This window comes from Caretta caretta, chromosome 7 (assembly GCF_965140235.1).
Source record: "Caretta caretta isolate rCarCar2 chromosome 7, rCarCar1.hap1, whole genome shotgun sequence".
Classification (NCBI taxonomy): Eukaryota; Metazoa; Chordata; order Testudines; family Cheloniidae; genus Caretta; species Caretta caretta.
This window is the reverse complement of record NC_134212.1, coordinates 78,653,192-78,664,382: the sequence shown is the minus strand read 5'-3', so window position 1 is coordinate 78,664,382 and position 11,191 is coordinate 78,653,192. Positions and strand designations below refer to the sequence as shown.

General features: G+C 42.6%; 2 protein-coding genes across 12 annotated transcripts in view; one reads left to right on the top strand and one right to left on the bottom strand.

The window, feature by feature from the left end:
• Positions 1-630: 630 nt before the first annotated feature.
• ADO (2-aminoethanethiol dioxygenase) lies at positions 631-4,677 on the bottom strand. 2 transcript variants are annotated; one of them, XM_048859312.2, is made up of 2 exons: positions 2,725-4,677; positions 631-1,133 (listed from the first exon to the last, which is right to left on the bottom strand). In XM_048859312.2, exon 1 carries the CDS (start codon positions 4,675-4,677, stop codon positions 3,703-3,705), a length of 975 nt encoding a protein of 324 aa, XP_048715269.2. In that variant the 3' UTR covers positions 631-1,133; positions 2,725-3,702. The 2 variants fall into 2 exon arrangements, with proteins under 2 accessions (XP_048715269.2, XP_048715270.2); XM_048859313.2 differs by having other exon boundaries at positions 2,807-4,677.
• Positions 4,571-11,191, top strand: part of RTKN2 (rhotekin 2) — a 354,426-nt gene continuing 347,805 nt past the window's right edge. For 4 of the 10 annotated variants that reach the window (XR_012669362.1, XR_012669361.1, XR_012669358.1 and 1 more), the window contains exons 1-3: positions 4,571-4,689; positions 6,404-6,548; positions 7,499-8,047. The gene's annotated coding sequence lies outside the window, so the exon portion shown is untranslated. Of the gene's footprint in view, positions 4,690-6,403; positions 6,549-7,398; positions 7,456-7,498; positions 8,048-11,191 lie in introns of all 10 variants that reach the window. The other 6 variants (XR_007357827.2, XR_007357836.2, XR_007357828.2 and 3 more) reach the window with 5 other exon arrangements.

Sequence of the window (11,191 nt, the reverse complement as noted above, 5' to 3'; positions counted from 1 at the left end):
TCAATGTGCTAAAGTTCCAAAGTCCCATTGATTCATGGTCATGGCAGGGCAGCTCTCCTACTATGACTGCAGCTCAGCAATGGCTAGTTTGTCCAAAATGTACCACAGATCTAACTGCGGATGTATTAGTGTAAAATTATAAACTCTTGAGTAAGAACAATTTAACATGTTAAAAAATTACATTCCTCGTTAAAAGGAGAAGAGAGGCATAGACCTGACAGAAAAAGGATGCATAATAAATAGGTTGATTTAAGAAAATTACAGATGAATCAATGTGGCTACAATAGAAACTTTAAGACAGCTGACACTACATTCGTAAGTCCATGTCTTTGACTTAGATTTACATCTGTCTTCAATATATTGAGACTGGACAGCACTTTGACTATATGGGGAGTGTAGAAGGTTTATGAAAGGAAGCCACAGATACAGCTAGATTAATGTCACAGTGGCCTGGCATTTTCACTGACATAAGGAGGAGTCTTTCCTGTTATATATAAACTATACAGGAATTAATTTAAAAATAATTCATAAGAGGCCTTTGTGTGACTACAAAAGAAAAAAAAATTTCTTTTCACCCACCTGGGTTCATAAGACTTTTACACTTAGAAGGGAAAATAATCAGAGGCCAACTGTGAAATATCCTGTATTTATTCTATAGTTCATCAACAGCACTAATTTTCCTGTTATGAAAACACAATACTCAGGCTGCAGTGGGAAAGAACAGCAATACAGACTTGAGCCTTTTGTTTAAAGATAGTAAATTCTAATGATTAAGTATATGAAAGTTCAAGCAAAAACTGTTAAACAAAAAGGCTTTTCTTTAATGCATCTTAGTTTGTTTTCTCCTTGTAGTAGGACTTGTTTTGATACTGGTCCTTTTAGCTCCACTTTATTAAAGATTCTTCTGTAATTGTTGCCAGAACATCCTGCAATGTAAGGGACCACTACCATTAAAGATGCATTAAAGTCACATCCCATTAAACATCCTGACTAGTTTTTACATCTGGTGTAAAACTGACAGCAAAGAGAGAGAGAAGAAAGACTAAAACAGGTTAAATAAAAATTCTCCTTGGAGCAGTTTGTATTTCCAGTAGAGCTGCTTGCATCCTACACGCTGTTTTCCATAAGGAATTCTGAAAAAAAAAGGTCTTCATTAGTGTTACAGACAGAGAATTAGACTCAGATATTAAAGAACTGCATTACAACTAAATATAATAGAGAACATGTGATCTCACTGCATAATTATTTATTTAAAGCTGAGCTGTAGTGGAATTCCAGGAGAAGCAGGTATGGCAGCTGTAGAAATCAGGCACTTTGAAGTACCAAAAAATAAATGCAAACTGCATGAAATAACTTCTTCCATTTTTCAGAAAACTGAGATTTGAAAATGTAGTGTGTGTACTTTATATCCCATCTTCTGCAGGCAAGAACAAGCTCCTTGAAGTATTGTTAAACACAGAGCCACAAAATGATTATTTTAAAACTCACACACAAGCAACTATGCAGGAAAAACAAATCTGCTTTTAAAATGCACAAAGCAAAGAAGAAATAGTCAAGGGAAAACTTCCAGAACAGGTTGGTGTATCAATTATGAAGTGATTAAGTCAATATTTTTTCTGTTCAAGTCACTACTACAAGACGAGGAGAGTCAAGGCTACCCAAGTTTGGGTCTCTGGTATAAAGTGTGTATTAAGATATGCAGGCACATAAAATCTTTCCCTGTCATATAAACAGAATATTTCACTAATAGAAAAAGTACCTCCATTGTTAGAAGGGTCATACCCTCTACCATAGGCAAATTAAACCTCAAGATTGCTTACACCAAAACAAAGTAAAATTCACTGTTTTCTTTACACTATGTTTATGAAAACCTTAAGAAAAAGCAATTTTTATAAATAGTATAAAGAGGGAAAACAAGGCTTATAAAGCCTGTAATGTTCTGTTATGTATCAAAATGTAGGCCTCACTTTCAAGGGATGGCCTCAGGTCAAATCTAGTCCCAAATTTAAAGGATTATGTTTATTTATATACAGCTCTAAGACCACTAGAATAATTCCCACAAAACATTTAAATAGCAATGAAGTTTTAAAACAACAACAACAAATTCTGTGCAGTGTTTCCACCTAACACATGGCTGGCTGAGCGTTTTAAAGTGAAATTGATTAGAAGTTGACTATTCTATTTTCATTAATTAAAGAAATGTATAAACATAAACAAAGAATTTTCCAAGTTTTCAGTTTTAATTTTATGTAACTTAAGAAAAGTTTAAAGTAGTTTATCTGACAGTGTCCCTTTATAATGTGATAAACCTTAATTTATAATTAACTGTAACCCTATAAATGGCTAGTGTTAACTCTAGGAGCATTTCCTGGCCCAAGAGTTGTTCCGTGTCTTGCTAGTTCCATATAGATCTTCTTGACGCTCATTTCAGGGACAATCCCCAACAAACATGGAAGATTCCCCATTTGTTTATTACCTTGGGTTGTGGGGACAGACTCCCTATTCCTACCCACAAGCTGGGTTTGAGGAGACACTGTCAGTGGGACTAGACAGGCTGGAAATACCACCTCATGAGTTTTCAGAGCACTTACAAACGTGCCTTATTGAAGAGTGAAGTGTTTCTTATTACATTTATTCTCTTAACTTTAGGAAGGAGGGGGGATAAAAGAGGGGTGTCAAACTAAACAGTGGTCCTAAGTGGTTAGACAGAATACTGGTATTTACTTTAACATTCAGTTGTGTGGAAGTTTAAACAGCGCTACTCTTCCATGTCTTCACATCAGTCAAAAGGAGAAAAAAAACCCACTTGATTGTTTAGTGCCCTCAACTCAGAAAGCTTGGCAGTAAGCACAGAGAGGTCTTAGTTTTGTAGCTTTCCTGCAAATACAGTCTATGTCATTAACAGCAGTAGTTCTGGCTGGATATTGCTATTCTTGTTAGCCAGGAGGAGTAGATGCTCAGCCACCATAAAGTCTGTATAACTGCCCTGATCAAGCACACCAAATCACTCAGGGTTATGATTTGGGTTCCCTGTGTGAGAGTTAATTGGCTGCTGTCTTTCTGATGATTTGGACAGGGAAGTGGTACCTAATCTGCCCCAGAAACTGCTCTCCTGTGTGCATCATTGGCAGAAACACACAAAAGATTTTTCCACCCTTAGTTTAGCGGCAATCAGCTCCTCTGGGGCAAAGTGTGTGTATAAAAAGTTGTTTCTACTGCAATTATCCATTGGTAGAGAAGCAGTACCCTAGAAGAGTGCAGCCCATGGCACCAGCAGATGGATGCTTCATTGTCAGAACTGATGCTCTGAACCAAGAAAACGACAGCCCAAGACGTGCACACAAATACTCTCCCAAAGCATCCGGGGAGGGCTGGGGAGTGGCTTTCCGCACCCCGAGACTAGGAGCTGGGCCTGCTGTAGTGACTAGCTGGGAAGGGAATCGTAGCTATGGCTTTTGTACAGCGAATGTAGCCGCTGCGACATCTCGAGTGAGCCAGGGCACAAGCCAGATCCTCCAGTCCCGCTGCTGGCGGCTCTTTGACCTTCCGCTAGAGGAGGAGGAAGAGGAGGAGGAGGAGGAGGGGGGCCCCCTACTTCAGCGGGCCCCACACGATCCCTGCAGGGGAAGAAGGGGGAGGGGGGGACGGTCCGCCCTCAGAAGGCTCTGGCGCAGCCTCGCCCCGAGGGGGGCCGCGCCGGCTTCAAGGGGAGACCTTGGGCCCGGGGTAGGGCTCTCCGCCGCACCAGAAATCCGCCGCCTGCGGGGTCTCCAGCAGCCACACCTCCCGGGGCAGGGCGTGGGGATCGGCGGCGGGGCCGGCCGGCGCCTCCAGCAGGCGGTAGTAGTGGCAGTCCCGGCCGTTCTCGGGGTCGTAGGGGGGCGCCAGGATGTCGAGGAAGGCGGCGGGCCCGTCCACGGCGTCGATCTGGTGCAGGTTGTCGGTGTGCGGCGAGAGCAGGCAGGGCGGCGAGGCGGGCGTGTAGAGCTGGCGCGAGCGGAGCAGGGCGCGGCGGCGGGCGCCGGGCGGCGCGGCGGGGGGCAGCGGGTCCAGGCAGGCGATGCGCAGGCTGCCGTAGAGCACCTTGAGCATGCCGTTCATGCCCGGGTGGTCGTGCAGCGGGATGCAGGCCCCGCTCCGCAGCAGGAACACGCCCATGCTGAAGCTCTCCGTCTCGCAGATGTGCATGTAGCTCACCGGCGGCACCGCCCCGGCTCCGGCCCCGGCCCGCGAGCAGCCCGCCCCCGGCACGGCCGCCGGGCCCCGCGGGGCGAGGTGCAGGTCCTCGGCCTGCACCTCATTCAGCAGCTGCTGCAGCCGGTGCAGGTTCTCGCCGAAGCCGGGCCCCGGCGCCGGGCCCCGGAAGGTGATGCGGGCCTGTTTGGCTACCCGCTGGATCAAGGAGGCCATGTTGTCCCGAGGCATGGTCCCGCCTAGGTAATCACGCTCGGCACTGCCCGCCCGGCCACTGCTCTCCGCCGCGCTCCAGGGCAGGGCGCGCCCCTCTGCGCCGGCGCGCACGGCCCCTTGCATCCTGGGGCTTGTAGTCTTCCCCCGCCCAGTAGGCTCTGCCCAGTACCCAATCCTGTCCCTGCCGGAGGGGCAACGCTTGGCTAGGCCGGGGGCTGGAGGCTGGGAACTGCCTGGCCCTGCTGAGCTGCCCGCGTTCGCAGACATAGGCACTGCCAGGTATGGAGGCTTTCAGGGTGGAAGAGAAAACTACATCTCCCAGGGGACTGGGCCGGTGCGTTTCCTGCTGCGGAAAGAGGGCTATGGAGCTCATGGTCCTCAAGGGCCTAGAAGGCACTGAAGCGCAGAAAGAACGAGCGATGCAAGCGCTTAGCCGGGCGTGCGGCCGCCTGTGTTCCCTGCTGTCGCAATCGGGACACGGCAGGGCTGGGGGTGCAGAGCAGGACACGTGCTGCACAGCGCAGCAAAGGTTCCACCGTAAAGAAAAGCTCTAAAGCTGGCTGCGTGCGCGGTACGCCCTTTCTCTTGATGTGTTGCAGCCTGAAACATATGCAGACATAAATAACTTCAAAAACTCAGGAGGAGAGACGTGGTTCAATTTTTTTCAATAGCCCCGGGAGCTCTACAATCCTAAAGTTGCAATGCCTGGACCTGTTCTTTCAGTCAGGTGATGGCAAAGTCAGGGACTATTGGACATGCATAAATATTTACAATACTGTATATACATATACATGCTCTTACTAAAGCTGTGTTTTTCTGTGAGCAGCTCTCTGTTCTCCCAGTTAGGAATTCTGCATTTTTTTCAAATGCTTAATATTTGAGACACCCAAAGGCCTGATTTTTATTGTTCAGGCCCTAAATATCTCAAGATAGGCACCCAAAATTAGGGATCTTTATTTAAAACTTTTGGCAGTAAACTGTTTTTCTCAGTTTTACGATCTATAAAATGGGGAAACAGTATTTATCTATTTCACAGTGGTGTTATGAGGCTTAAATTCTCAATCTTGCAAGTTCTTGTGTGCAACTGTACCTGTGTAGAGTCCTATTGACTTCAAGTCAGAGATCTTCTTGTGCAGTTACTTATAAGATCAGGGCCTACTTCATTAAAGAGACAACAACAACTTAAAAATCACATATGTCTGAACTTTTTTTTACCTGATGTTGTTATAGGTAACACCTAAATTGACTACAAATAAAAGATACAACAGAACAAATATTCTCTCTTTTCAGTTTATGTACTCTGTGCAATGCACAACACTTTATGTACAGTCACTTGCACTGTTTCCTCTGCATAGTCTGTCACCAGTCCTGCATTGTGATCAGTTTTTCTAATAGCAGACTCCCTTTGTGGATCACAATGTAGGATCAAGAGTCCAAACAAATATGCAGATGAAAACTTGATAAATTTTAAAACAATTATTCAGGTGAATAAGTTTTTGCAGGACTGGTCCCTTAGTTACTTCCCCCTTTTGTTTATGTCGTTCTTTCTCAAAACAATGGGGGAGAGTATTCTTTTTAAACATAAGAAAATGTAATTGTAAATCTAGAAAAAATTGGCAAAGGACTTAGGAGAAGGTGCAGTCCCTGAAACTACTTTTTATTTCATTTTTGAAATTTAATGACTTAAAGTTGATATGTCATTTAATGTTTGCAAATTGCTGTGATTCTGCAAACCACTAAGCAGATATTATTATTAGTCCTTATTCCTTTGTTATAACTAAACTATTTTATTCTGTAAGCTTTATTGCTAAGAACTTCAGGTTTGTTGCTTTTTAAAAAATCTAACACAGTTTGTCTTCTTTTAGAGAATCTGATTGTCTGCTTAGTACAGCTAGCTGGCAACTGCAACATTCTTTCTTTCTTTTCTCTTCATGGGTGTCGCTACCCTCTTTTTTATGTCTGATTGGTTAAATTGTTTGCCTGTCATTAACAGAAGCTAATCATCAAGAGCATCGATTCCAAATGATGACCTTTGAAGATTCTGAATATTGTCGAATGGGGATGAGTGGCAATCCTTTTACCCAGTCATGGCATGGTGGTACAGAAGTGGGACAGTCTCACAAACTGTTGTAAAACAGGTACAACTTGATAACAGGAAGAAAGTATATGTGTTTTCAGTGAACACATTTACACTAATATTTGTTTTATTACCTTCTTAGCATTACACGTGCACAGGAGAATATATCTTCTGCCTAGAGAATATTGTAAAGTTCTTTGAATACTTTTGAACTTAAAAAAAAAGATTATTTTTATGTTTAGAATATAATAAAGAAGACAAGCTGATTTTGATTTGCTGCAAAGATTGGCTGAATGGTAAAAATTTTATGAAAGTTAATGTTAAAAAAATTATATAATATATAGGTTGGGGAAAGAGCGTCTGTACATCTCGGTATGGTGCTTAGATTATCCACAAATACGAAGTTTGTTTTTAAGAGTCATTATTACATTGAATAAGAACCCAGTGGATACAGCTTGTCAAATTCAACTATTTAATTTAAAAATGAAAAACATGTTTTGTGGGGGAATGATACACTTACACAATGAGATATGATTTTAGCAATAAGTTATATGATATCTGTCCTGCCTGGGGTATTGCATTGTGTATGGTGTAAAGTTAGGTACAAGTCTGAAGGCCAAGTATTGCAGGCTTGCAATGACCCAAAGAAAGGTAAGATACTGTTGTGTGCACACAAATCATTGTGTTAAAAAATTCCATCAAAACCACAATTTTATTTTTCCTTAAGTAATTCAGTTTATTATACAGCTAAAAATACTTGCCCAAAGTTAATGAGATATTAAATCCTTTACTTTCTTAGTTAATGTTCTGACAGCTTCCTTTTTCGTAACTAGCAGCATTTGCCCTCCTTTCTCGTCTGTCCTTCACGTCTAGGGTGTGAGAGATTTTAAAGTGTATTTTTTTATTCACAGTATCTCACCTAAAGTTTAGAAGTACTCTGATTCCAAGGTGTTTCTTAACCAGATAATGTGAGTGAGTTTTGAACATATTCCTCTTCTCTCCAATGTCAAGTAAGTGCTGTTTGAGGCACTGGATGGAGATCAGGCGGGCATATTCCAAATCTTTCCATTTAGAAGAGAAGGAGCTGCTGACAGGATATTCTGTAGAAGGCTGCTCGACTTTGGAGTTTGCTCATGTCTTACAGGTCATGTTGCAAAGCCCTTTTTTCTGAATTAGGCTCTGGGGCGGGCTGAGGAATCTGAGTTTGGTGGGCTTTGGGATTTCAACTGAAGTTGAGTGCTTCGTGGGAATCGAGATGGGATGTTTTACTTATGAATTTACTGATAGGTTGTTTTGTTGTTGGGGAGGGGGAAAAGTGGTCACTAGTTTGTTGGTGCTTGAATTGCTGTTATGGTTGGTGAGTTTAAATATCCGCCAGAGTGCCTACAGCCCATGAACAGTCATCTTTCTTTCTTTGTGTTTAGGAGATGCGTGATGGCAGGCATTAGAGGCGCTGGATCCTTTCTGTCTGTATTCATAGTATGTGGTTTAGCAAGCAGACAATCCATTCATCAGAAAGTTGGTTGGCATATGGAACTCTGCTAGAAGCCAAAAGGGTCGGTACGTGCCATACTGAAGCCCCCCTCCTACTCAGCTCTATTCTGCAGAACCAAACAATTATGGAGGTGTAAAAGCAATTATTATTAGAAGTTACTCCAACCAAGAGCACAGTATTAATGACAAATCCTTTCAGTCATAGACATGCTAACTCAGGACAAACATTTGTTTGGACATTTACGCTCTCAGCGATCACATGTTATGCTCATAGATAATTGCTTGAATGCTTATTCTTCTACCCACCAGTTCCTATTGTGTGTGGCCAGGTGAAACAGTTTCACTGGAGTAGAGATGCCAAGTTTGTAGGGTCATTTTAGAAGTCTGCGTAATGTGTCTGGTATAAGGAAGGAATTGGTTAGCACAGACGACCAGGATCCAGGACCCCTGGGTTCTAATCTCAGCTCTGCTACTGATTTAACTTTTCTGTACCTCACTTTATCAGTCTGTAAACCTGTGTATAATACTTGCCTACTGTGATGCTTCCCAGGGGTACCTAAGGCTGTGAGGCACCTTGCTACCCCTGCCCTTAGCACAAGGAAGCCTTGTCCTGTGTCTGCCATAGGTCAGCTCCACAACTCCACTGTCCACAGGCAACACAAGCACTTCCCTCTAGGTCTCGCAGGCCCTGCTGTCACTCCACAGGTTAGTGATGGGCACATTCCAACCCTCAAGCCCTCTGAACGTCTGGAGTGTCCAGCCTCTGGTCCACTGGATGCTCACAGTATTCACAGATTCACTTCTTCCAATGAAACAATACACCTCAGCTTACCACTTGCGCCTCAGATCACTGCTCTGCTTTACACACAGCACTTAGATCTATTTATAGTGAAATCAAGCCTCAGTTTATTTAACAGAGCATAGAGAATCAAGTGTAGCAAGTAGAAGTATGCATTGTGGAGCCTATACTTAATTAACCAGGTACTCTCATGGCTTGTAGAATGTTGCTCACCCAAAATTCTTGCAGCGCTTTTCAGTCAGGCTGGCTGTGATTCTCCTTTCCTGAGACAAACTCGCTGTCGGTTTGCCTTCTAAGTGAAGAATTCATTGTGTCTTATTGCACTCCAAGAAACAGCAGACATGTCCTTTGTCTTTATTCATATACAGGACACCCCCTGGTTGTTTGTTTGTTCCTGTAGATTTCTTCTTGTAGATTTCACATTCACTCAGTCCACACCTGGCTGCGTATACAAATAGGCATGTAGTGTGAGGCACACAGTACACAAATGGCCAGACAGGGAGATGGGTGTCAGTTACCTTCTGCCTGAAAGGAACATTTCAGAGGTATGTCACCTCCTGGTGACCTGCCTTAACTCCAAGACCTTAAGACCATAATTTTCAATATAGATACATTACTTCTTAAATATTATCTATGCATACATTTCATAACGATTATGATGACCAACGGGATCTTGGCTCTTGGTAGAGACCTGGCATGCCCCCTTTTCGTGAACTATTGTGCAAATATCCAACCCATGGAATCCTTGTAAAACCCTATGCACCTTCTGTGTCCTCTGCCAAATTAATTTGGCATCAAGTGGTCATTGGGTCACACCTACTTTACAGAGAGGTTGTGAACCTTAAGTGATGTTTGTAAATTTCTGTGAGCTCTTTGGATGAAAGACACTACAGAAGTGTATATTATTATTATTATTTAATATTAGTTTATTATTGTTACCATTTTATAATGCCTCATCTTTGTAGCAGCAGTTGTATTGGATTCCCAGGCCATATTGATGATAAATTTTACTTTCTACAATTAACCACCTTTTGATGCTTAATATTTTTATTTATATATTTATTTCAGTTTCTAACAAAGCCATGCAGTGCCTTTCCAATAGTTTATTGGAATGTGCATGTACATCAAATAAAATATATCACATACACATTTTCAGAACATTAATATAAACGTCCAACCCATAACAAAATCAAGCCATTCAGCTAAACCAATGGAATAAACAAATCCCACTTTCTGCTTCAAAGCTGATTTCTTCACCTGTTCTCACCCACCTTGAATGTGGGGGGAAAAGAGAGACTTTGAAGCCTACTTTTATGGAATGCCCAGGGCACTTAAGGCTGCTTTGCATTGTCAATGTGATGGCCAGGATCTGTAAAACCAGTGTGGGTCACGTCAGACTCAGGCACTAGTCTTGGTTTCCTGCTCTGTTCTTCCTCCATGAGACATAGATCGTGCTTAGATGTGCAGTGCATGCTTTTATGGCTGTCATCGTCCTTTTTCTGCATTTTCCCATCCTCTTTCTGCCATTCGTCCTCTATTTCTTCAAAAAGGCCATCCCAAAGACTGCCAGTTTTTCTCTCTCAAATTCTCTTTTCCAAACTGCCACCTTCTTCTAGAACTTCCCCTGTGTTCCTAAAGCATCACTCACTGACTGCTACTGTTTTCTAGGACCACCTTCCCAGTTCCTGTTAACTTGTTCTGACACTGATTAACTGCTAAGGGTGTAATCAGCTCATAGAAGTTATAGATATGGGTAATGGTCAGGTAGATTAATGACCATGAATAATATCAGTTGTTAGCTATGGTTAATGAAATGTCAACAACATTGGATCATCTCACAAGATATTAAATCATTGGATAAATAATTTAAATTAGACAATTTTTCACATTGTTGAGGATTGCAGATCTGTGTTTATACACAGCAAAGTGATATCTGTTTAGAAAGCTGAGCTTTTTTAGCAATATTACTGTCAATGAATTTGTAAGGCAACACAACTTTTTAAAAATAGCAACCACCAGTTGAATGGATTACTATGAACACTAGCCAACTATGCTTCAGATTAGGAGATCAAGACTAAAAAGAGAGAGAGCCAACAACATTTCCATAATATTTGCTGTCTCTCCAGTAGCAGCTTACAGAGAAGAAAAACAGCTCTTTGTAGCTGGAAAGCTTGTCTCGCTCACCAACAGAAGTTGGTCCAATAAAAGATATTACCTCACCCAATCTGTATATCAGAATAAAAGAAAGTCAGTTATCTGGCTGCTGAATCTTGCCCATATTCTCAGGGTTTAGCTGATCGCCATATTTGAGGTCGGGAAGGAGTTTTCCTCCAGGGCAGATTGGCAGAGGCCCTGGAGGTTTTTCGCCTTCCTCTGTAGCATGGGGCACAGGTCACTTGCTGGAGGATTCT